Source organism: Littorina saxatilis, linkage group LG14, assembly GCF_037325665.1.
Source record: "Littorina saxatilis isolate snail1 linkage group LG14, US_GU_Lsax_2.0, whole genome shotgun sequence".
In the NCBI taxonomy this organism is placed as follows: Eukaryota; Metazoa; Mollusca; class Gastropoda; order Littorinimorpha; family Littorinidae; genus Littorina; species Littorina saxatilis.
The window spans coordinates 25,197,389-25,223,143 of record NC_090258.1 but is presented as its reverse complement, the minus strand read 5'-3'; the positions used below and the strand labels follow the sequence as shown (position 1 = coordinate 25,223,143).

General features: G+C 43.4%; 1 protein-coding gene and 1 long non-coding RNA gene across 2 annotated transcripts in view; one reads left to right on the top strand and one right to left on the bottom strand.

The window, feature by feature from the left end:
* LOC138947410 (bone morphogenetic protein receptor type-2-like) overlaps window positions 1–24,077 on the top strand; it is a 44,832-nt gene extending 20,755 nt beyond the window's left edge. Inside the window, exons 3-10 of the mRNA XM_070318869.1 lie at window positions 4,073–4,237; window positions 5,395–5,630; window positions 7,036–7,354; window positions 8,763–8,932; window positions 10,121–10,268; window positions 16,772–16,908; window positions 18,059–18,191; window positions 19,008–24,077. Coding sequence (XP_070174970.1) covers window positions 4,073–4,237; window positions 5,395–5,630; window positions 7,036–7,354; window positions 8,763–8,932; window positions 10,121–10,268; window positions 16,772–16,908; window positions 18,059–18,191; window positions 19,008–21,220 — 3,521 coding nt within the window. The 3' untranslated portion in view covers window positions 21,221–24,077. The remainder of the gene's footprint in view (window positions 1–4,072; window positions 4,238–5,394; window positions 5,631–7,035; window positions 7,355–8,762; window positions 8,933–10,120; window positions 10,269–16,771; window positions 16,909–18,058; window positions 18,192–19,007) is intronic.
* On the bottom strand, window positions 10,801–15,089 carry LOC138947402 (uncharacterized). Its single transcript, XR_011449652.1, has 2 exons — window positions 14,701–15,089; window positions 10,801–12,144 (listed from the first exon to the last, which is right to left on the bottom strand). It is a non-coding gene; the product is annotated as an uncharacterized lncRNA (long non-coding RNA).
* Window positions 24,078–25,755: the final 1,678 nt, after the last annotated feature.

Genomic DNA, 25,755 nt, shown 5'->3' with positions numbered 1-25,755 from the left:
GGCGGAGAGAAAAACTGACAGACGGTTTATTTTCCTTGGGCCCTACTGTGCCAGTTTACTGATATCATGTACTATGTTAATTGTTCTACCAACACTAACATCCACCCTCCACCTCCCCATCCCCACCCTTTGCCTGGTTCTCACCGTGTGTTGTTCTTTTTCGGCAGAGTTTTGTTGTTGTTGTTGTTGTTGCAGCCCGTAGGCTATGGGTCTTATGTTCCCGCTGTGACCGATCACCCTCTCGACTACCAGGTACCCGAGGTGTAGAATATGACACCGTATTTATTCATGTACTGCTGTTTTGTTCTGCTTGCCTGCCTTTTCTCGCCGCCGGCCTAAACCAACTCCAGATTGAATTTTTGTTGTTGTTGTCTGCGACACGAGTTTGCCTGCACTTTTTGCATTAGCGTGTTTACGCAGGGGCGATAAATTCACTCCTCAATGGCTCTCTTTGTTTAGAGGTTAAAAACATTTCAGGAGTGATGGACAGATAACCGCGGGGTGCAACGCAAGGAAAATATTATTGCAATCTTTTTGGCCCATCTGAGAGCGAGTCCTTATTGCTGGAAGCTTCCAGAGATAGGTAGGCTTGACTCGGCGGGTGAGAGGACCGTGGAAAGACGGACTGCAGTCTGCGTTATCGGAGCGTGCATTCAGCGTTATCTCCCCTGCGACGGGCGCGAACAACAATGGCGTCTCAGTTCGGGAGGGTGGGGAAAGCATCCCGTGTAATCGCCGAGCACGAATTATATTTTGTTCTTCGTCTTCTTTACTCCGCTTCTTTTTGATGGAAGGGATATCGCGGATCTGTGTTTACGTTGCTAGCGCCTTCAGGCTTTCTGAGCCGAGGACAGGGCGCTGGAAAGTGTGGGAAAATTTTGAGTTGCTGCTGCCACTGGAAGGAAATTTCAATTTCAAGGCCTGCCAACTTTGAAACATGTGACAAATCATACCCCATTTTACTCAAGTTTATGGGGTTTTCCCAGAGGTTTTTCCCGAATATCAATAAACACCATCCCTCCTCTTTCCTTCCGTTTACTTAGCTGATTTAGTAAGCCCTCATGGGATGGGGGAGAGGGTGGGGCCAAAGGGATTGGGGGGGGGGGGGGGGGGGGGGGGGAGCTGTACTTGAAGTTGAAGGGGAAACGAGGGGATGTGAAGGCGAGACACGATCTGATTAAAACACAATGATGAAGTTGTTGAGGGTTTGCACACCAATACAATTGTGGGGAAAATTCACACAAAAAGTTATGACTTGCAGTTACACAAATTCTGCATAATTATGAGATGTCGGATGGCAAATTGCTTTTTAATAATGCTATGCAATTTTTCAAAAAGCAATTTAAGATAAGGCTTTGTTTTACCTTGGTGATCGACCCATAGTTTGCATATCGTCGCTGTCGTCCGCTAACCGTGCAACTGCAGAATCAGTGATTTTACAGGAGCCTCAAAAAACGCGTTGTCGACGGCTGCAATGTCATCCCACATTTGACATGAACTTGTTTCTTATGCTTTACCTATGTGTAAACATGTGATATAATAAAAAAATGCAAAATATCTAAAATGTTCGTATTATTTCAGTTACACGCTTGACGACAGAAAATCTGACTGAAGTTACACGGTTAGAGTCAAGAGAGAGAGAGCTAACCGTGTAAGTGGTACATAATAATGTCAAGAGAGAGAGAAGATAGAGAGAGCCTAACCGTGTACTCCGTCCCCTAACCGTGTACTCCGTCCCGCCTGCTCGCGTCTCTCATGCACATACACGGTTAGCGTTTACAACATGTGACAAATTAGAGCATTTCCATTGGTCGCAGACACAAGATATTTATAGAAGACATGTGTGAAGTCTGTGATTAGGGTTTGAGACAGCGACGATATATATAATTATGTCCTGTGGATCTTAATTATTGCATACACACATGCACTTGATATACTGATACTGTCACATAAAAGTCTATTAAGACATGATAAAGACATCGAGGGCTTGGAAATTTGCACACACATACAAACACAATAGGTCCAGGATAAAAAGTTAATACAGTGAAACCCCTTTTTTAAGACCCCCTGGTATCTGAGAAAATAAGCTCTTAAAACTAAAGGAGTCTTAATCATTAATGGTGGAAAATAAACAGTAGAGAGCTATAGGTTATGATCAGAATCATGATCGGAAAAAACGGTCTTAAAAGGGAAGGAGTCTTAAATTTGGGGGTCTGGGCGGGGATGTAGCTCAGTCGGTAACGCGCTGGATTTGTATCCAGTTGGCCGCTGTCAGCGTGAGTTCGTCCCCACGTTCGGCGAGAGATTTATTTCTCAGAGTCAACTTTGTGTGCAGACTCTCCTCGGTGTCCGAAAACCCCCGTGTGTACACACAAGCACAAGACCAAGTACGCACGAAAAAGATCCTGTAATCCATGTCAGAGTTCGGTGGGTTATAGAAACACAAAAATACCCAGCATGCTTCCTCCGAAAACGGCGTATGGCTGCCTAAATGGCGGGGTAAAAAACGGTCATACACGTAAAATTCCACTCGTGCAAAAAACACGAGTGTACGTGGGAGTTTCAGCCCACGAACGCAGAAGAAGAAGAAGAAAAAAAATTGGGGGTCTCAAAGGGGAGGTTCCACTGTTCTGCATGAGCTTGTTATTTTGCACCCAAAGCATACAACTGGGTGGCCGAGTGGTAACGCACTTGCGCTCGGAATCGAGAGGTTGCGTGTTCGACCCTGGGTCGGGCCGCTATTTTCTCCCCCCTTTCCTAACCTAGATGGTGGGTTCAAGTGCTAGTCTTTCGGATGAGACGAAAAACCGAGGTCCCTTCGTGTACACTATATTGGGGTGTGCACGTTAAAGATCCCACGATTGACAAAAGGGTCTCTCCTAGCAAAATTGTATAGGCATAGATAAAAATGTCCATCAAATACCCGTGTGACTTGGAATAAAGGCCGCGAAAGGTGAACATTCGCCTAACAGGCTTGAGGTTTGCTGGTCGATGTGAATGCGTGATATATTGTGTAAAAAATTCCATCTCACACGGCATAAAGCGCTTTAAACTTCGGATAAGGCGCTATATAAATAAAGAGAATTATTAAGAGAATTATTATTATACACACTCTGACAGTTTCAGTGACCTCACAAAGACTGCCCCTTTGTACTCCCCGCGGGTTAGGGGGAAGAATTTACCCGATGCTCCCCAGCATGTCGTAAGAGGCGACTAACGGATTCTGTTTCTCTTTTTACCCTTGTTAAGTGTTTCTTGTATAGAATAATTATAGTCAATTTTTGTAAAGATTTTAGTCAAGCAGTATGTAAGAAATGTTAAGTCCTTTGTACTGGAAACTTGCATTCTCCCAGTAAGGTCATACATTGTACTACGTTGCAAGCCCCTGGAGCAAATTTTTGATTAGTGCTTTTGTGAACAAGAAACAATTGACAAGTGGCTCTATCCCATCTCCCCCCTTTCCCCGTCGCGATATAACCTTCGTGGTTGAAAACGACGTTAAACACCAAATAAAGAAAGAAAGAACTGTCCCTTTGTTGTTTGTCATTCACTGCATGATCATGGGAATCTGGTTTTTAGACGTGTGGGTAGAGAAAACAAGATTAGCCACCCAGGCTAAATAGCTAATCGGATAAGTTGTATTGCAACAGAAGCAGGCATTCGTACTGATGTGACATTATTTATACATGAACATGTCTGTCTTTGAACTAAAAAGAATTTTTGACTGTTTGTCATTCATGGTATTTTGTTTTTATCCGTTAGGGTGGGGGTGTACATGCATACAATATGTCTTTGAAGTCAGTCGGATTCAAAGAAAAGAACATTTGCTGTTAAGTATTCAAGGTATCTGATCATTTAATCTACAGGTATGTGTTGTAAAAGAAAAAGTCTTACTCTTAGTCTGTATATGTTGTGAAAGAAAAAGTCTAGATTCCCCCCCCCCCCCCCCCCCCCTTCTTTTTTTTAAATGTTTGAAAAGTTTAATCTCATAAACCTTTTTTATTGTCATGCATAAAATATGTCTTTGAAGTCAGTCAGATTCAAAGAAAATTTTTATTTTTGTTGTCAACAGGATGCTGGATCGGAAACAAAGACGAGTGCATGCAGGGGTCGTGTGTGTCGACCATGGCGCCCAAGAACAACTCAAGCTTCTGCTGCTGCTCTGGCGACATGTGTAACGTCAATTTCACCGACGGCTACGACCCTGCGGCTCACACCACCACACCCTTTGTGCCACGTAAGGAGCAATTTTATGTGTGACAGGGTGACGCAGTAGTCCCCCTTTCATCCCACCTGCCTGCAAAGTTGTCTGTCTGCCCTGAGCTATTTATAACTCAATAGCTTCTGATCAGTCACCTGTGACTTGTAGAGAGCTGTTTGTGATAAGGGTGACACAGTAGTCCCCCTTTCACACCACCTGCCTGCAGAGTTGTCTGTCTGCCCTGACCTATTTATAACTCAATAGCTTCTGATCAGTCACCTGTGACTTGTAGAGAGCTGTTTGTGATAAGAGTGACGCAGTAGTCCCCCTTTCACACCACCTGCCTGCAGAGTTGTCTGTCTGCCCTGAGCTATTTATAACTCAATAGCTTCTGGTCAGACACCTGTGAGTTGTGGAGGGTCCTGGGTAGCTCAGGTGGTAGAACACTGGACCTGTGATCCCAGTGTCTCGGGTTCGACTCCAGGCCGGGACTTCAGAGGTATATTAAGAAGCAGTCTGCCATTTTTCCTGAGGACAGCACAGCCACACTTCACCCCGTATTTAAGAACAGTCGTTAGCCCCAACTGAGTAACTCGCTCCTCCTTAACTGGCTTTGCCTTCAAGGGTCATTTCAAACGCTTGGTAACATGTCCTGCAGTATTTTTGTGGTTATAATTTTGAAAGAATTGATCAATTTTTGTGCCTGAGAACAACAGTACATTATGTTGTTTTTTTACAGTAACCGTCATCTGCTCTAATTGTCCTAAATTTCTTTGGGTAAAACTGTTTTTTCACAACAAACACCATCTATGGCAACTTTCATCAATTTCTTGGAGTATAAGGCCCCCCAAAAAATAGGTCTGTTTACGGTAACCCGACCGACCCTAGTTTTTTCGCGCGACCCTAGACTTTTTTTTGGCATTTGGGAAAAAAAAAAAAAAAATCTTGTTTTTTTGGCAAAATAACGTAAAAATATGGTTTTTTGGGGAAAAAAAAAATAAAAAAAAATAAAAATCCCGACCTACCAACCCTATTTTTTTGGCCTATGTTACCGTAAACAGACCTATTTTTTTTTTGGCCTAACTAAAGTAAGTTTCTTTAGTTGGTTTTGCTTTGATGTTTTCTTCTTTTTCCTCGCCCACTAAAAGTACGTTTCTTCATCAGTTCACGTGTCGTAACCTTCTGTGTTGCAGCCCCGCCGATTCCCAGCAACAGCTACAAGATCAAAACGGTCATCATATCCCTGGTGTCCGTCTTCTCTGTGGCTCTGGTCATCATGATGGCGTACCTCGGCTTCCGCACGTGCACGCGGCAAAAACAGCCGTCGATCGAATCGCTCCACCAGACGCATTCTCCGCCTGTACAGCCGGAGTTCGACATGGATGACTTGAAGCTGAGTAACATCCTCAGCAAGGGCAGATACGCTGAAGTGAGTAGAGTACAGCAGAACCTGTCTTTTAAAACCTAGAGAAATTTGCAAAAATGTGGTCTCAATAAGGAGGGACTCTTAAAAATGGGGGACATTTTAGAGAGGTTTTGAACGGAAAGTTTGAGAGAACAGGGTCTTAAAAAGGAGGGAGATATACCGAAGTGAGTAGAGTACAGCAGAACCTGTCTTTTAAGACCTTGAGAAAATTTAAGAAAATTTGGTCTCAAAAAGGAGTGAGTCTTAAAAATGGGGGACATTCTTAGAGAGGTTATGAACGGAAATTCTGAGAAAACGCTGTTTTTAAAGGGAGAGAGTCTTAGATTGCGGGGTCTTAAAAATGGTTTCTTCTGTGTTTGCCAAATATGCACGCACAAACCACATGTATGCATGCACACAGACATGCACATACACACAAAACACAAATATATATCCATCCAAACAGACATACGCACCCATTCACACACACATACACACAAAACACAAATATATACAGTAGTCCCTTCCATTTCCGGCCCTTTCGTGGGCGTGAACCTACCCGGAGCGGCCAGCTTTCCCATGACTAATGAGTTTTCCTTCTATAATTGACTCTTAATGGCCGTTAACCTGTCTGACGCGGTCAACGGTCACTGATTTTTGCCCTAAGGTGCCCCTCTTACTCGACAGGAGCGGCCACTTAACGGCCACTTGTCACTTTCGCGGGCGAGCGCCTGTGGTGTGTGTGTGTGTGTGTGTGTGTGTGTGTGTTGTGTGCACAGACGGCACAGCACGAGCAGACGACATGAATACTTACGCATGCGCAAACTGTAAATACAGACATGCGCATACATGTACATTTACGGCAGTCACTTCCGGATCGATCACAGCTGATGTGAGTTTGAAACACTTGTTTATCTGACACTCAAATACATATATAATAATCCAAACAACACACATAGAAACATACGAAACAATAGCTTAGCCAGGACGATCGAGTTAAACACGCAAATAATTAAGATGTATAAACGAAAGCAAAACTAACAGAGACAATGAATCGGCGGCTCGTGGATGATCGCTTTCTTTTCTTCATGAAAACTTGATCGTGTTTTGGGGGGTTTTTTGGAGGAGGAGGGGGCCTGTAATGAACGGCCACCTGATATTTGCGGTCACCTTTGCAATGACTAATGGGTGACCGGATATGGCAGGTACTACTGTATTCATCCACACAGACATGCACATACACACAAAACACAAATATATATTCATCCACACAGACACACACACACACACAAAACACAAATATATATTCATCCAAACAGACATACGCACCCATTCACACACACACATACACACTTCCTTTCCCTGTCTGCATCTCTTTCTCCCCCCTCCCCCATCGCTCATGTAACCAATTCTTCTTTTTTTTATCCAGGTATGGAAGGGGAAGCTGGAGGCCCGAGACGTAGTGGTCAAGATCTACACGTCCCACTACCGCGAGTATTACAACAATGAGCGATCCATCTACCGAACGCCGTTCATGGACCACGAAGGGTTGCTTCGATTCTTCGGCGCGGATGAGCGAATTACGCAGGACGGTTCCGCCCAGCTGATGATCGTGATGTCGTACATTCCGCTGGGAGCACTCAACGGTTACCTGAAAAACAACACGCTTGACTGGGCGACCATGGTCCGGATGGCGTACTCTGTTGCCAAGGCGATGTCGCATTTGCATACTGACATACAGCAAGGAGGTGAGAGCGGGGTGTTTATATTTCAGGTTGACGCATGGGGGGGAGGGAGAGGGAGATAGGGGGAGGGGAAGAAAGAAAGGATGAGAGGTGGGGATGGGGGGAGGAAGGGTTGGTTGAGAAGGGGTGAAAAAGATATAGGGGAAGGGAGAGTATAGGGAAAGAGGAAGGGGGAAGAAGGAGATGGAGACAGGGGTGGGACTTTTCCGCGAATCCGCGGATTTCTACGGACACAACTTACGTATTCCGCTGAAGTAATCTATTTTTCTGCGTCACTTTTCATTACAGTATCTATAACTTGTTGACTGGGGGGGCCCCGGTAGCTCAGTTGGTAGAGCACTGGACTTGTGATCGAAAGGTCGCAGGTTCGAATTCGGGCCGGGACGGACACGGGTCAACTTTATGTGCAGACCCAGAGACGGAAGCCATGTCCCACCCCCGTGTCATCACAATGGCACGTAAAAGACCTTGGTCATTCTGCCATAAGTGCAGGTGGCTGAATACACCTAAACACGCAGACACCTGGGAAGCGCGACTCCGTTGCTGCTAGCTTTCCACTGGGAGGAAGCGACCCGAATTTCCCAGCGATGGGACAATAAAGTAATGAAAATGAAAATGAAATGATATGGAGAGAAGTGAAAATGGAACAGAACACTGGAGGCTTGAGAGTTAAATTGTGCTGACTGAAAACTCCTGATAACTAATAGTCATTTTGAGCTTCAATGCATTATGGCGTCACTTGGAGCATACTATTGCCAGTAATGGAGTAAGTATGCACCATTACAATGTTACCATTGTTGTGTGAAAGTGTGTTTTTTGTTTGGTTGGGTGTGTGTTTTTTGGGGGGGGGGGGGAGTGAGGAGAATGCCTTTTTTACCTGATCCAAACGAGTTGAATTTTAGTCTCAAAATGCACCAGATTGCACAGATTTTAATGTACCATTTAAAAATATTCGGGGGAGCATGCCTCCGAAGCCCCCTAGAAAAAAGAGATTTCCTCTTTTTTCATCACAAGAAAGTCCCACCCCTGTGGAGAGGAGGACGGAGATGTGGGGGAAGGGAGAGAGGGGAAGAGAGAAGGGTGGGGGGGGGGGGGGGGGGGAGGGGGTGAAGAGAGAGAGTGTACCAGTGTTCCAGTGTTGTTTCCAGACTCGGAGGTATAGATCATTCGGACCTGGATTGAAAATTGTTATAAATCTAACTGATCTGGTTTTGTACGCTGACTGGGCAAATTGATGGTCAGAAGTCCGAAGACCTTGTACATGTTCAAACGATTGAACCATGGAGTGGCCAGGGGTCAGACTACTGCAGATGCAGACACATGTTGCAACATTTTGACTTTGAGCATTTCAAAAAAATGATTACCTGTGCGTTTGAGAGTGTCTTATGTGAGTATTCTTTTAATGTTTCAGACCTGTTCAAACCAGTCTTGGCACACCGAGACCTCAACACTCGCAACATCTTGGTTCGCGCCGACCTGACCTGTGTGGTCGCTGACTTCGGGTTTGCCGTGGCAACCATCGGCTCCAAACTCATCAAGAGAGGTCACGCTGAAATCGCTGAGCAGACATCTCTGACTGATGTGAGTTGCACAAGGAAATGTTAAGTCTAGTGTCGGAAAAATTAGTCACTCTGACCTGGGAACCCATACGATTTTGCCGTAGTTTGTACGCATGATTGTCTAGAATACGATCAGTACGGTCAGTGGAAAAAAAATACCACGAGAAAAATTCCCCGACTACTTTTCTTCACAAGCGCATACCGAAGCCGATCCAGTATTTTGACACATGATTACAGTTTTTGAGTCACTTGAGAAAAAGTGACTATGTAATCGGTCAGTGTTAGTCTGTCCGGCCGGCCGGCCGTCCGTAGACACCACCTTAACGTTGGACTTTTCTCAGAAACTATCAAAGCGATCGGGCTCATATTTTGTTTAGTCGTGACCTCCAATGACCTCTACACTTTAACGATGGTTTCGTTGACCTTTGACCTTTTTCAAGGTCACAGGTCAGCGTCAAAGGAAAAATTAGACATTTTATATCTTTGACAAAGTTCATCGGATGTGATTGAAACTTTGTAGGATTATTCTTTACATCAAAGTATTTACATCTGTAGCCTTTTACGAACGTTATCAGAAAAACAAGGGAGATAACTAGCCTTTTCTGTTCGGCAACACACAACTTAACGTTGGGCTTTTCTCGGAAACTATAAAAGTGACCGGGCTCAAATTTTATGTGAACGTGACTCATTGTGTTGTGAATAGCAATTTCTTCCTGTCCATCTGATGCCTCATATAATATTCAGAACTGCGAAAGTGACTCGATCGAGCGTTTGCTCTTCTTGTTGTCAGTAAACATTGAAAGAAGCATTTGTTTAAAATGAATTAGCAAACTTGATTAAAGGTGCGACGGACGTGTGTGAAACATGTTTGAATCATAAATGTTCAAATGCTCATTTTTGTGAAAATACACCATGTTTGTCCGAGAATACTCCAAGTGCAAAACAGGGGTCCCCAGGTCTGGTCACTGTAGAACTAAACTCGAGAGGTGGTCAACACCCCCTCCCTGCTCCCCCAACTGTAAGACCCCCTCTTTTTCTTCAGATTTTCTTTTCATAACCTCTGTAAGTTTATCTCCATTTTAAGACTCCCCCTTTTGAAATACCTGATTTTTGCAATTTATTTTTGTAGTCCTTTAAAGAGGTGTTCCACTGTATTTGAATTGAAATGATTTGAACCATGCTGAGTTACGGGTGATTGTGTTTGATGCAGGTGGGAACTCTGCGCTACATGGCGCCAGAACTGCTGGACGGAGCTGTCAATCTGCGAGACTGCGAGGCATCGCTCAAACAGATCGACATCTACGCTCTGGGCTTGGTGTTGTGGGAGATCTCCCTGCGCTGTGTCGACCTCTTTCAAGGTACTGGACATTTTTGTGTATGCAGTAGACAGAGCTGCCAGAGTAGCATGCTACGTTTTAAGGGGAGACAGGGTAGGCGGGCACTTTTTATTTTTATTTTGGAAACAGCTTGCTGCTTGTTTGATTTTTGCAAGCAGAATAACCTAATTAAGGGAAACCATTTTAAATTTTGAGTGAAAAGCAATTTTTGGGGGTTTTATTCACCAAAATGTGAAAAAAACGTTATAAAATGTGCTTTTTTTTAAATGTTGCAGTTTGTGAACCAGTGCATGTTTTGATCCAATTTTTCTTCTTTGCAGCAATATGTGTGTGTTTAATAATTCTGTGCATCGAAAAGCATTTCTAAGCAATATATTATTTTAATTTAGCATTTTCAGTTACCGGTTCAGTTCTGATAAGAAAAATACATGAGATCCTAACTGTCAGACTCATAAAAACCCAACCAATGCACTGAACTCTTATTCCATGCACAGAACTGATGCTGTACAACTCATAAACAACATATACAAAAACTGAACAAATCCATCAAGCCTTTCAAAAGTTGCAACATTTTAATTGTAGCGTTTTGTCTGAAAATTACATTCAGAGAAAACAGCATTTTAAAGATTTGAACCAGTACATACAAAAACAAGTAGCACAGTGCACCCTGAATTCATATGTTTTTATCAGAATGACCACTTTACTATGATGGGGAAATGATTTGATGATCAAATTATCCGGACTTTTTTTTAAAAATCATTTGAAAACTCATCTATGTTAGTGCAGATATGAATCAAAACGAAACTGTCGGACTCATAAAAACACAAGGAATCCACTGTATTCTTATTCCATGCACAGAAATGGTGCTTCACAAATCATAAACAACATATACAAAATTGGAACAAATCCATCTAGCCATTCAAAAGTTACAACATTTTAATTACCACATTTTGTCTCAAATTACATGTAGAGAAAACAGCATGTAAAAGAGTCTCACTAGTACCCCGGTAAACTAGTACCACAGAAGAGCTTGAATTAATGGGGTGGTTTTTTTTAACCAGAATAACACTTTAACTATGAAGGGGAAATGATTTGATAATCAAATTATCAGATTTTTTTAATTTAAAAAAAAATCATATGAAAACATTAAAAAAGTCAATTATCTGTGTTTGTGCTGATATGAAAATATTGATCAGAACCAAACTGTCAGACTCATAAAAACCCAACGGATGCACTGATTTCTTATTCCATTGCATAAAAATGATGCTTCACAAATCATCAACAGCATTACATAATTATATATACACAAATGGAACAAAGCTATCAAGCCATTCAAAAGTTGCAACATTTTAATTACAGTATTTCTGTGCTCAATCCTAACACTGCAGCAAATTTCTGTAAAGCTGAATGTCCCTTTCCATGTACCAACATGGTCATACGCGGATTATTTTAAATGCAACTTTACCACCCGAAGCGTTGCAAACACCGGGAGAAGAGTAAACAACTGCAGACTTGAATGGACACTCATATGCACTCCAGATGCAGGGCCTGTGCAAATCCTTGGGCTGATGCATCACCTTCTTTCATAATCAGACTGCTATCAGACAAGCATTCAGTACAGGATATAGACCTTTCAGCAATAGATTGAGCTGATCAATGTTGACAAAAGCCCAACACATGTCAGCGGAGTGACGTTGCACAGTACCAGTATCCATATCTGCTTGTGATGGGTCAGAAGATGGCAAAGTATCTGTATCTTCTTATGGTTGGTCAGAAGATGGCAAAGCTGATGTTTCTGCTGTGGAAGAGGGTAGTTCCGGTTCAGCAAACTTTTCCATCAGGTCAATCTTTCTCCTCGCTGCCACCACAGGAGGACTGGTTCTCCCCTTGCTCCAACCTAATAAATACACAAACACTGATTTAATATTTGATACAACTGTCCATGGTTTTTGTTTGTAATAAGCTGCAAATTTTAAGACTCAATATAAACGTCAACAAGTGCTTGTACTTTATTTTGCAAATGACCATGTTACATGGGGTGTACCTCAACTTTTTGGCTAGGCCGGTAAATCAGAAATCCCAATCAGCCCCCAACCACTGAACCAGGCGGGTTTTCTTACAACCACCTCAGCGGCTCGTACCCACATATGTCGGTTGACGAACACACACACACACACAAAAGACATTCATTAATTTAACAGTGACTCATACTCATTACATGTGGATTTGCACTACTTATTAATACCCAAACACACACAACTTAATGACAAAAAAGTGTATGTTTTAATATATATAATGATAAATAATTGAAAATAAAAGCAGCCACGAAAAAGCAAAAGAAATCAAAGTATTCTCACTCTGTCACACACTAAACCTCACAGAAGGTTATCTATATATATATACGACTAGTGTCTGTGTGTCTGTCTGTGTATCTGTCTGTGTATCTGTCTGTGCGCGATGCACGGCCAAAGTTCTCGATGGATCTGCTTCAAATTTGGTGGGCATATTCAGGTAGACCCGGGACACGACACAACCTGGTCGATATTTCAACACGTGCTCTCAGCGCGCAGCGCGGAACCGATTTTGGTTCCACCTCAGCTATTTTGGTTCCACCTCAGCTACCCGGGCCCCCATACCGACACACCATAGCCGCTACACCACATCACAACGCCAAAGTTCTCGGTGGATCTTTTTCAAATTTGGACACCGTATTCAGCTACACCCCGGACACAATATCATCGATGAGATATTTCAACACGTGCTCTCAGCGCGCAGCGCTGAACTCATTTTCGTTTTTGTGTTCATTTCACCATTATAAGTAACTCTTCCTTATCTTCTCCAGTGTTTGGCGTTTATCTCCCTTCCTTCGTGTGGCTTTCCCGTTCAGTTGTAAGTTACTACACTGCGCTGTCCACTGCGCTGAGCGTCTTCGGATATATTCCCGGCGTTCTGTTACTGTTACTATTTTTAGAAGGTCAACGCAGTGTACAGAACGTAAATTGGACCCGTAAATTATCCTCACTGTAAAAGTGCAAAGGTCGAATCAATTTATAGCCACGCGAAAAATACACTGTCATCTATCTCTCTATAGATACGGCTTCTCTGTGTTTTTGTGTGTGTGTGTGTGTGAGTGTGTGTGTCTCTATGTAAGCAACACCTGTGCATTGTTCAGTTCTGTTTGTGATGTGGTCTGGCGGCTTTTGTGTAATTTTATGTACTGGCCTTCCTTTGAGAAGCCATAACTTGCTCAGTCCTGTTTGAGTGGAGTTCGCCTCCAAAGGTGATTAACACGGTTACATTCGTCGACAAGGATGGGACTCGATATGGTCAGGAATGGCATTATGGCCACTGAATCATTTTCGTGCTGTTCCCATTCCACGAATCTGGGAGGGACCTAAGCTTGGCGGGTCCATTGTTCGGACCCGGCGAAGCCGGCGTACGGCTCTAAGTACTTCTTCCCGGCGAAGCCGGCTACCCGGCGAAGCGGGTATTCATTCTAGTCCCATATATATATACATACCAGCCCCTATCACAAAATGTACATGTCAAGTTTACAATGGGATTTGAGTAACCACACAATCACATACAATGATACACACAGGAACTAATACTGAAACTAGCTGAATTATTTTCTTTCTTTCTTCCTTTCTTTTCATATTTTTCTTTTAAAATTAATTCATTTCATCACACTTGCTATGTATTTGCTTGTTTCTTGTCTGTTGTCTGTTTTGTGTGTGTGTGTGTGTGTGTGTGTGTGTATGTGTGTGTGTGTGTGTGTGTTCTGTGTGTGTGTATACATTTTCAGATTTCCTAAACCTAGCACTGTTTGCAGGTGATCTTTATGCTTTTGATTCATGAGTTGCCGCCCCAGTCCTTTAGTTTAACTCTTTTTTTTTTTCTTTGGTGAAGTAAATTGGATATATTTTTTTATTCCTTAGTTAATGGAAAAGATTTGACAACAATATTGCTGTCAATGATAGGTTGGTCAGCCATGCTGGTGTAAACCAATCCTTTAGAATTAGAGAACGCTCTCTAGTAAGGTACTTATTTTCCTACGGTCAATGACCAGAAACAGAAACTGTGTCAGTTGTACATCGCTCAGATGCTGCTTCTCAGTTTGACCACAGACAAAGAATAATGATGACATGTTACACCATAGTAAGCTCTCAAGGACTGGCCAGCGAAGAACAATAAAATAGGGGTTGTGAAGACGATATCACAGAGATGATCGAGGGAGGGAGGTGCGGGGGGGGGGGGGGGGGGGGGGAGGGGGTTGCGGCGGCGGCATGGTCAGTAAATTGGATCAAGAAACCCGCAAAATACTTCAGACACAAACTGTTTATCATTTACCTGCAAACCCTAACACATTCTTACAACAACAACAACATAACAATGTGCAATAAATCACGTTGTCAAACAAACAAGATCGAAAAGAGAAAGAAGCAAAACCCACCTCGTCGAGTCAAGAATCTTAGAATGTCGTCTGCTTCAATTCGATCATGTTGGTTCATTTCGGAGTGTTGTTACTTCCTTCTACTGTTCGCTGCTGCTGGTTCATCTTTCTCTGATATTTCTTGCCACTATGCCGAACATTTCCAATGTTAGGGTTGTTCTCCGCAGCTCAAAACTTTGAAAAATGCTGCTGAATCGGTGAAAAAGTCATGGATTTGTTGACACCGGGGGACTGATAAGTTGTCTACTGCGCTTGCGCCAAATGCCTTTGACCTACATATATTTGCATATATTAATTCCGGGGTTTCGGTTGGAACGGATTCTCTCTCTTTGTGCCTATGTCAACGGAAATTCCCCAACGGTGATGACGTCATCTTGAAGAACGGAAATTTCCACACAGTTTGAACAGCGAAGGGTCATGTCATGTGCGCACATTTACCAGCACGGAGTATCCTTCTTCTTCGTCGTTCACTATTTGTGATTTGCGTGATGCAGCGCTTTTTGGCACCCAGGGGGTCCCGCATCTCCGGCTTCGGCCATGGACGTTGATCAGGGGTCCCTCCCTTAGACCAATTGCCTTCCTGGGCTGTTGAGCTTGGTCTGCCCGTGGTTTTATTTCGGAGTTTTCCTTCTCCTAGACTGGTTACCTACCATGGTTGTCGAGTCCAGTCTGCCCGTTTGGAGGTTGCTGAGATGACCGCTTGTGTCCTTGGGCCTCTGTGCCGTCACACCGGTACTATCCAGCACATCTCCGTCTTTACCAGAGCCCCGTTAGCCAGCAACCAACCCGTCCGCCATGGGAGAACCCTACCGGTATACTTCTCACAATGAAAAACACCCCCACGTTTTAGGGACAGTGAAATTTCAGTGATTTTCTTCCGACGGCATAGCTTGGTTCTGTTTCACCACCATACCACGATGAGGAGGGGATGGTCTTTATGGTGGAACGGAGTATCCAAAGTAGACCATTTTTTCGATTTTTTTTTGATAAAACACAGACAAAAACAACAAAACATCGGTTTGAAAATGGTTTTATTTACATGAATACATGTCTAAAATGACAAAAGCAGATTATTGAATGCATTCCAGGATGTTCAAAGGTGTGAAAAATGCAACAACCCCAAAAAGGTGTATGAGACCAAAAATAACTCATTTTGCCTACCCGGTCTGCCCTTAAGAGCAATTGCTACGCCAAAGATTACACACTTATCCCGGGACAGGCACTGGATAGGCCTGAAACAGCACGTTCACATTAGAGTTATCGCGGGTAAAAATATTCCGCGCCTGGCCTTGGCCGGAAGGTGGCCCAGGCCTAGGGTAACATTTCTTAAATTCTTCTTGCTGACCACATGGCCTTTAACGCCACTGATTTCTGGTCAATTCTGTCAACGCCTCGTTTTCTGGTCAATTCTGTCAACGCCTCGTTTTCTGGTCAATTCTGTCAACGCCTCGTTTTCTGGTCAATTCTGTCAACGTCTCGTTTTCTCGCAGAACACATGACTGAAGAAAGCAACAGGGGAGGTAACAAGTTTTGCTTAAAATCTGGAGCAAGGACATATTAAAACGGCAATTGAAGAGGCCGACAGCTTACTATAGATATTGACCAGGCCGTCAAAGTTATGTCATAAGCTAAAAGAAGAGTTGAGATTCATTAAGTGTGACGACAAAGCTTACATGCTAAATTGGGATATTGCCTAGTTTACAAGAAACCTGCTTCTTTACGTAAAACTTCGTGTCATTTTGTCTGTTTCTAATCCAACCGGATGCACAAAAGCAAGCACTTGCACTCTGGTATCAGCCATATTGCATTCCTTGGAGTCTTAATACAGTGGTCAGTACTGAGGTCAAGAGGGCAGGAGATAGCCTATCATATGTGAATTCATTGTCCCGTGCCAACCGTATCCCGCGCTTGTCGCGTGCTTAGCGCACTCTGTAAAGTGAATTGCCTTTCTGAAGCTTGATTGTTTTCTCAAATTTTGCTCTGAGTACCAAATCCCATACACTTTACTGTGTTCAAAGGAAATAGATGCAAGGTATTTTGATTGATTGATTGGTTGATTTAATACTTACAGGTGCCCCCTTACCTGAGTACGCCCCGCCTTTCCAAGTGGAGGTGGGTTCGAACCCCACGTTTGAGGACATGCAGATGCTGGTTGTGCGAGCCAAGAAACGACCAAAGTTCCCCGAGGTCTGGAAGGAAACCAACCAGGTGAGATAAATCAGGAGAAGGATGGGGGAGAGAGGGGGGGGGGGGGGCAGCTGGAGCAGAAAGAAGGTACAGTGTGATAAAAAGCAAAAACAAAAAACCCACCTGTCTGACGGCCTATATGACGGGCGCAATGGCCTAGTGGATAAAGTCGCCGGCCTCCCAAGCGGAAGGTCATGGGTTCAAATCTTGGCCGCGCCTGGTGGGTTATGGGTGGATATTTTTCCGATACCCCGAGGTCAACTTATGTGCAGACCTGCTAGTGCCTCATCCCCCTTCGTGGGTATACATAAGCACAAGACCAAGTGTGCACGGAAAAGATCCTGTAATTCATGTCAGAGTTTAGTGGGTTCTAGAAACACGAAAATACCCAGCATGTATTTTCCGAAAGCGGTGTATGGCTGCCTATATGGCGGGGTAAAAACGGACATACACGGTTAAACCATGGGACTTTACCCATGAATGAAGGACTACCGGCCTTCTGGAATTGTGGTTCAAGGGAGGTAACCTTTTCAGCTGAGATTGTATTGAGGCTGAAAAGGGAAACAACTGCGAGAAACAGCTTCTAGAGCGAAAGAGACACTGTTTTGAAATCTATTATAGACTGAAATTTGTAATGCCCAGCTTTTATAGGGATATGAGACATACTTTGTCATAAGTTCTTGTAACAGACTGTTGATGATAATCATTGATAAAGTAATTGGTTGATAATATAAAAAAAAGGTGGGAGTAAAACTATGTAAGTTGGTTATGTAAACAACAATTTTTTTCTTAAAGTTTACATAAATATTTTTCCCAACAAGATAGCGTATGATCTGTTTTATTTTTGAAAATATCGGTCTCACCATCAGAAGTGAAGGCCTGGGATTGTGGAGGTAGAGTAACAAATATGAGTAATGTGCCTGTGGATGTCCAGTGCTTTCAAAGCTGTGGAGACCATTTTTGAGAACCCCTGATTTTACCAGATTTTGCATCATATTTTAAAATGATCTGATGAAGGAGGGGAGGGGGACGGAAGCATGCTTTCAGGCTTCTTTTTTTTATAACAATATTACAGAGTTTGCACGTTTTTCAAAAAAGATTTAAAAAACTTGTCAAACTTTTATCATCAGAATGAAGTTGTGTGCATGTGAAGACTGTGTGACTGTTGCAGGCGGTGCGGTCGCTGAAGGAGACGATAGAGGAATGCTGGGATGCCGACGCGGAGGCGAGACTGACGGCGCTGTGCGTGGAAGAGAGGCTGTCGGACCTTCCCAATCTGTGGGCCCAGGAGATCAAACACAGAGGTCAGAGAGACTAAGATATTTATAACAAATCGTGTCAAGCATTCGCAATTTATTTAACCAATCTGTCGCCCTGAAGCTAAAAGATCGACACTGAAAACCAGGAGATCAAACACAGAGGTCAGAGACACAAAGACCAACCCTTTCAATAGACGATGTTCGGAAATAACTCTGGTTTCTATGGTTTCTATGGGAAATAACTCTGGTTTCTATGGGTTGTGGAAGAGTGTCTTTCCATTGTTTTTTCCTTGCTTTTCCATAGAAACATGGAGGCAAAGTTGAAGTGACATTTTAGACTTGCCTCAGTGCTTTATGGAAACAAGGGAAAACAACTCTTCAACAACCTATACAAAACTTGACAGAGTTAAATCAGGAATTCGTCTAGTGTGTGAGGTCACAGACAATTGCAGTACAGTAAAAAAAACTTTCAAGACCCCCCATTTTAAAGACTCCCTCCTTTTTAAGACCCGATTTTCTCAGATTTTTAAGTTTGTAAAAGGGGGGTGCCACTGTAGTGGCTAAAATCACTGCAGTGATATACATAGTTCTTACTTATAATCAAGCATAAAATTCAACAAAAACATTAAACTTTTGGCAGTGATTACATTTGCTGAACCTGATTCAGTGTCTGTTGAGCAGAGTTTTTCCCCTTTTTCTGTAACATAAAGAACACTTGGTCAGAGAGAGGGGAATAGAAAGAGAGAGGAAGAAAGAGAGATTCTGTATGTGTTTCAGAACTGGACAATTTTAACGTGTACATCTAGAGAAGAATCTTGTCAGTGGCAATCTTTTTTTTTACCATTTTCGTCTTATTTTCAGGCATGACCCCAACACTGAACGCAATGATCAACATCAATGAAACCTCCACCACCACCACAGGCACAACATCCACCACCGCGCCATCGCAACAACAAACTTCCGACCAGCTGCCACCGCACACAGTCCCCATCATCGATAGCGACGACACCACAGCCCCGTTGCTCGGCAACCGTCTCAGAGAGTTCTCAAGGTCACCATCAACATCCTTGACCTCGCCAGGCTGGCAGCACGAGAGAAGCGTGTCGTCGGGGACAACGGACACAGTGTTACCCATCACCCCAGTGGCAGAAAACGCCACGACGCTTCCGGTGAAAACCAGCAACTTGAATCAGGAGAGGAACAGCACGGTGCTCAGACCCCACACTGGACGCAATCCCACGGTGGAAAGAAACACGCACAAGCAAAGCGACGAGGAGTTGAGAGTGTCGGGCAACACCCTCGTGTCCTCCAACTTCGCAGAGGAGTGCATGGACTCCCTCAGCACTCCTCCGGCGGAGCAGCTGTCATCGGCGGAGAGTCCGCCGGATTACGGCCCGGAAAGTTCCCTGGTGCAGAACGACGCACTGAGTCACCGCAACCCTCCGATCCCTTACGTCCAGAATCAGGTGCACGGAGAGGTCCCCGCCGGCAGACCCAAGGTCGCCAACACCACGTCCTTGAGGGTGTACGCCAGGGGTGAAAGTTCGTTGCGGGAGAAACTGTCTCGCCTCATTCGGCCCAAAGAGCTGGGTTTGAGGCTGAGCGGTTTCAGTTTCTTTGGCGGTGGTCGTAGCAGGCGCGATTATTCGCGTGCCGAGGACATGGAAGTTGAGGACTTGCACCACGAAGCGACTGGGGTTGCTGGGCAACCAAACGGCGCTGTCGTGCATCACGTGTCTGATTTAAGTCGAGGCCACCACCACTCTAATCTTGATCCAGGTCGCCATTCCAACTTGGATCAAGAGCACCATCACTCCAATCTAATTCAAGCTCATCATTCAAATCTCAACCAAGGTCATTCAAATATGGGTCAAGGTCAGCACCCAAGCACAGGTCAAGGTCATCACCACCACCACTCCAATTTACAGCCCGTCAACATGGAGGTCCGGATCCACAATGGTTCGGTGGTCACACGACCCTCCAACCTGACTTTGTCCGCCGGGCACTCCAACGTGAGAAATACCAACAGGGACGGACCCAGCGTATCCCGTTCGGCGCGAGAGGGGTCCATCAACAGAGATTCCGGAAACGGAGGAGAGCCTGCGAGAGTTTGTGCACGAGGAGACAGCTCAGAGAGGGAAGTGTCTGGCGGAGCGTCGAGGCACGGCAGTACAAGTTCTGAACCACAGCCAAGAGACACAACCGTCGCAAACCAAACCAGCGGCACAGAAAACAATATCGCTGCAGTAGACAGATCGCAGCGGGCGACCTCCGAGCAGCCTCACTACCCTGAAAACCGTTTGAGATTCGCGGAGGTGGGTGTGGCCAAACTCCACATCCCTTCCGTCAGTCAGCAGCCCGTGCGACGGCTCCAGGGTCAAGGTCACTCTAAGAGCACCTCAGAGCTTCTCCACCTGCAGCCTAGGAACAGCAACTCTGACGCCTGCTGGCAGGAAACAGAGTTATCTGCCTGCGGCGAAGACGGCGTTCAACGGCAAAGACCCACCTCGCTGTCGCTCAAGGGCCATAACTACAGCTCTGCACTCAAATTCTTGCAGGGGAAGAAATCGTCGTCAAAACCGGAGGCGGGAGGGGGAGCGGCCAAACACAAACCTTCCGTCGCTCACAAGTCAGTCAGAGACAGCGACAAAGCGCCGGTCAAGAGGAAAACTTCCGCCCCCATGCGCACGGCTTCGGTGGAGGGGGTGTGCGAGAATGGCATAAGAGCCCCTCCCTCCGTTCACCTCATGACGGTGGAGAACAGCGAGAAGATTCGACGCAGGGTCAAAACCCCCGTCATCCCCACCAAGAAAAACGCTCGCCTCTCGCTCTACGACGATCGCTTGATGTCAAGCAACCCCAGCGACGGGAGTAGGAGCAGTAACGGTGCTTTGAAAAAGAGCTCGACCAGCTCCAGAATAGCCGCTCCACCCCACAACAACAACAACAATAACAACAAGATGGATAGCGTCAAGTTGTTGCAGTCAGAGTCGTTGGGACTAGAAAACCACCCTTCCCGCAATTCAAAGGGAAATTGTGCCATGACGGTCAGTGATTCCGACGTCTTTGTGTAAACTGGATGTGAAATGAAAAGTGTGTGCGTTTTTTGTGGAGACAATGATGGAGACGTCAATGTCAAGGTCATGTGAATAGAAAGAGGTCAAGGTCATGTGAATAGAAAGAGGTCAAGGTCATGTGGATAGAAAGAGGTCAAGGTCATGTGGATAGAAAGATTAAGACAAGAGGCAGTAATAATGGAAATATGGACGAGAGAGAACCAAACGACTTGACGTGAAATGAAAAGTGTGTATCTTTTGTGGAGACGACGATGAAGAAGTCGGTGTCAAGGTGATGTGAATAGACAGATATAGATCAAGGTCATGTGGATAGAAAAATAAAGAAAAGAGGGAGAAAAACTAGAAACCTCTCTATTTATAGACGAGAGAGAGAGCCACAGGACTATGTGCTGTTTAGTGGCAGTCAATGTGTCAGATTTTGTCGTTGTTTTGTTTTACGTTTGATATGTGTTTGACTCCTCTGAGTTAGAGGTGTGATTTGTTAAGAAGACAACTTTGGCTGTGAATGGTAAAATCACTGTGGAGGCTTCTGGACACAGAGAATGAAAACCAATTTAAGGACTTGGGTTGTCAGGAACGTAGAAGCTTTTGTGTAAACTTGGCAACAACAGAAGCAAGGGTTGAGAGTTTGTTTCTGAAAATTGCAAAGTGTTTGCCTTTTTTGGGCTGTGGCTTTGTACTTAGCTGTTTGAGTGCTAGTGTTATTTTCAATGTTTCTGGTTTTGAAGTCGTGTCATTTTGTTTGTTGTTGGTATGGACTTCACCTCATCATCATTGTCTGATTTTCAGTCTTTCTGTTGAACAACAACATTATGCTGTGAAATTATTTGTTTGGTTATTTTGAAAGCAGGGTTAGAGCAAGAAGAAGTTCAGAAACGGTGACAGTACAGTCAAACCTGTTCATAACAACCGGCCAAGGGACCAACCAAATAAGGTCGTTATAGACAGGCGGTTGTTTGGAAAAGTTCATTATAATCAGGCATGGGAATTTTCCGCCGAAAGGCAAATTTCCGCCGATCGTTTTTTTCGTTCCGCCGAAAAAGCCAAAGTGTCCGCCCAAAAAATAAACGGGGGAGGAAAACTGAATTTAATGGCAAACTTGGAGCTCAGATGACAGCAAATTGCACAATTTGGGTTCTTTGGAGACTTTTGGGGGGCATGCCCCCGGACCCCCTAGTAAGGCTAGGCGCTTCATGCCGTCGACTTTAATATTACTTACAAATTTTCAGCCTTTTTTACTGTTTTCAATTCCCATGCCTGTATAATGGAATTTGAAAAGAACCTTGTTGAGGTTTCTTTGGGGTGGTCGTAATGGGCATGTTTGTCGTTATGAAGAGTTGGTCGCCAGGGCAGGTTCAACTGTATAAATTCTGGCATAAAGCTGGTACTGTATTTCAAAAACTAGGAGAAAAACAGGACAGTCATATATTCAACGTCAGAATTATTTTAAGATTTCTGCTTGTTGGGACGAGATTGTATTTGTAGTTGAGGCTGGGTGTATTCCTGAACAAACTGCTATGTTAATGTGCCATGTGTTTTGTTAAAGCGCCAGAATACTTGTCAAGTTCAAGCTGCTTTAGAAATATTCAGAATGACTTGTGAAGAATGGTCTGCTCAGTTTAGCGTTGATTTAATTAAAATGCTTTTTGAAAACCAACAGAAACAATGCACTTTTGGGTCTAGCAAGATTTCTGGCGCAATTTTGTAATACAAATTATTGATACAGATCTGATATTTGTTTTGTTTTGTTACTGTGGTTTAATTTTCAACTACCTTCACATTTGTGACCCACTCCCACAAAAGGATAACAAAGGGTCATTTTTGACATTTGGACTTGAAAGTGAAGATAACCAGCTTTCAGATGGTCTTTACTACAAGTGTCTATTATTTAGCATTGATGAGATATAGCGATTTTAAGTTTGCTCAAACTCAAGCGGCCATTTTGAGAAAAGCAGGTGCGAAGGTAACAGTAGTAAATTTGCAAAAAATTCCCAGCAACAGGGTTTTTAGTGTAACTTCTAAAGCTGAAAGTGACTGATAATGATTAGATGTAAACTTGTTTTCAATATACATCACAAAATATGAAAATGATGTTTGTTTTAAGTACAAAAAGCGAAGAAAGAAACAATAATTTGGGGGTTAAAAGGGTGCTTATTTTGCGTCGGCAGTGCAATAAAACCTCATTTTTATTATATTTGCAAAGCGAATCTGAAATTGATATTTACAGAATAGATATAACACATTTGGTAGAGTGCAGAAATGCAAAAATCTCAAAATCCAAAATGTTGGCCATGGATGGCTCAGGTTTATTGCTGTTATCTCTGTTCGGCCTCAGCGACTTTGTTATCCTTTCGTTGGAGTGGGTCACATATTGGGGGAGGTGGGTGTTGATTTGCATCGAAAAAAGTTTTCACTACAGATATGATTTCAAATTGTATACATGTGCTTACCATAATTAACTTGGAAAGGATTTTAAGATTGAAAATTTACGGCAGTTAATTTATGAATCAATTTTTAATTGTTATTGAACTGTTTCAAGATTGTTAAGGTTTGTCATCGGAATTTTATTTCAGTTGATTACAGCTGTACGTATATATGATTGTAGTGATAACTAGGAATGAATTTGGACACTGATAGCTTGCGTCAGTTAATTTTTTTACATCAGTAGGAGATTGATCGTTTTAAAATCCCCCGAAATCGGCGTATGCTGCCTGAATGGCGGGGTAAAAACGGTCATACACGTAAAAATCCAGTCGTGCTAAAAATGTGAGCGAACGTGGGAGTTTCAGCCCATGAACGAAGAAGAAGAAGAAGAATGTTTTGAATTGATTTTTTTAAAATCAATTTGGCTTTTGAATCGTTAAGAAAAATGTTTGATATAATATGATGCTTGCTTGCTATTTGAAACGGCCCCTTTGAACTTTCTCAGAATCTCCTGACAAGAACTTTGTTCTTGATTGATGATCAATGCAATCTAACCTGCACAATCCCGCAGTGGGGCACTGCGGTTATGAAATTAAAGGCCCCTCCTGTTTTTGGAACCGCAGGAGCTTTCTAGTTTGCTGTTAGGTAGATTTTTGGTTCCTCTTTCCTGTCATGCTCTCTTTTTCTTCATGAATTCTTTTCTTTTTTCTGCCTTCTTGCTCATTCACCTGTATTTTTTCCAAAAATCTCTTCTCTTGCCGCTTGTCTCGCGATTCATGTATAGTTTAATCTGTTAGTGTTCTGATGTAAGTCCAGCAGTAGATAGGTTAAGCCTATTTTAACATACTGGAAACTGGTAATCTTCCAGTAGGTATTAATTTAGTTTTACTAAAGCCTGCTGGGACACAAGTAATGGGTTAGTGCATTTGTAAACAGGAATCGCTTGACAAGTGGCCCCCTTCATCCCCCCCTTCCTCGTCCTGATATGGCTCTGCGTAGTCGGCTGGACGTTAAGCAACAAATAAACAAACAAACAAACAAACAAACCTGCACAAAATGACACGCTTTGCATGCTCAGCAGACTTCCACCCCGGTGTCTGTTTTAGAGATAAATGCTTGAGAGGAGTATAGTGCTTTGAAAGCTGTCTGGATGTCAGAAGTGAACTCGGTCTTATGTGATGTCGGTGTATATATATATATATGTATATGTACGTTGGAGAGAAATGTACTACAGACCCCCCGCGGGTTAGGGGGAAGAATTTACCCGATGCTCCCCAGCATGTCGTAAGAGGCGACTAACAGATTCTGTTTCTCTTTTTACCCTTGTTAAGTGTTTCTTACGAGTATACGGTCTTGCTGAAAAATTGCATTGCGTTCAGTTTCATTCTGTGAGTTCGACAGCTTGACTAAGTGTTGTATTTTCGCCTTACGCGACTTGTTTGAATTTATGGCTAAATCAAAATGTGGTTCATTTTGTAGCTTTGAGGAATGGTGTAAGTTTTTGTCCAGTGGCATAGTTTTCATTTAGGTGGTTGCTAAATGTTTTAAGTAAGTTTTTTTCTTTCCGTATGATAATGCAGTAGTCATCATCGTTTGACATACTTGTTTAGTCCTCTAGATATTCCATACTTGAAGTTAGTTTAGCTTAGGCCCCCCAAAAAAAATTGTCTGTTTCTGGTCACCCGACCGACCCTAAATTTCGGCGCCGACCCTAAACTTTTTTTTTCCAAACTCAAACATTTTTTATTTTTTTTGGTGGTAAAGGACAGGGTGAGAAAATTAACAACAAAAACGTGTGAAAACGAAAGTCCGCTGACGATTTGTAAATGTGTTGAGTGTCTTGTCTCTATGTATAGTGAATCCAGTCTCTTTGTGCGATTTTTAAAGTTAGTTTTATTAGTCTACATTTGGGGGTAAAAAATAAAAAATAAAAAATAAAAAATAAAAAAAAACCCGACCTACCGACCCTATTTTTTTTAGCCATGTTACCAGAAACAGACAATTTTTTTTTTTGGCCTTAGAAGATGGAAACAAGAAATAGGGGAAGAGAGGTTGGTTGGTTGTTTTTATGTCCCTTCAACTGATTTGGCTATTCGGTACCAACAATG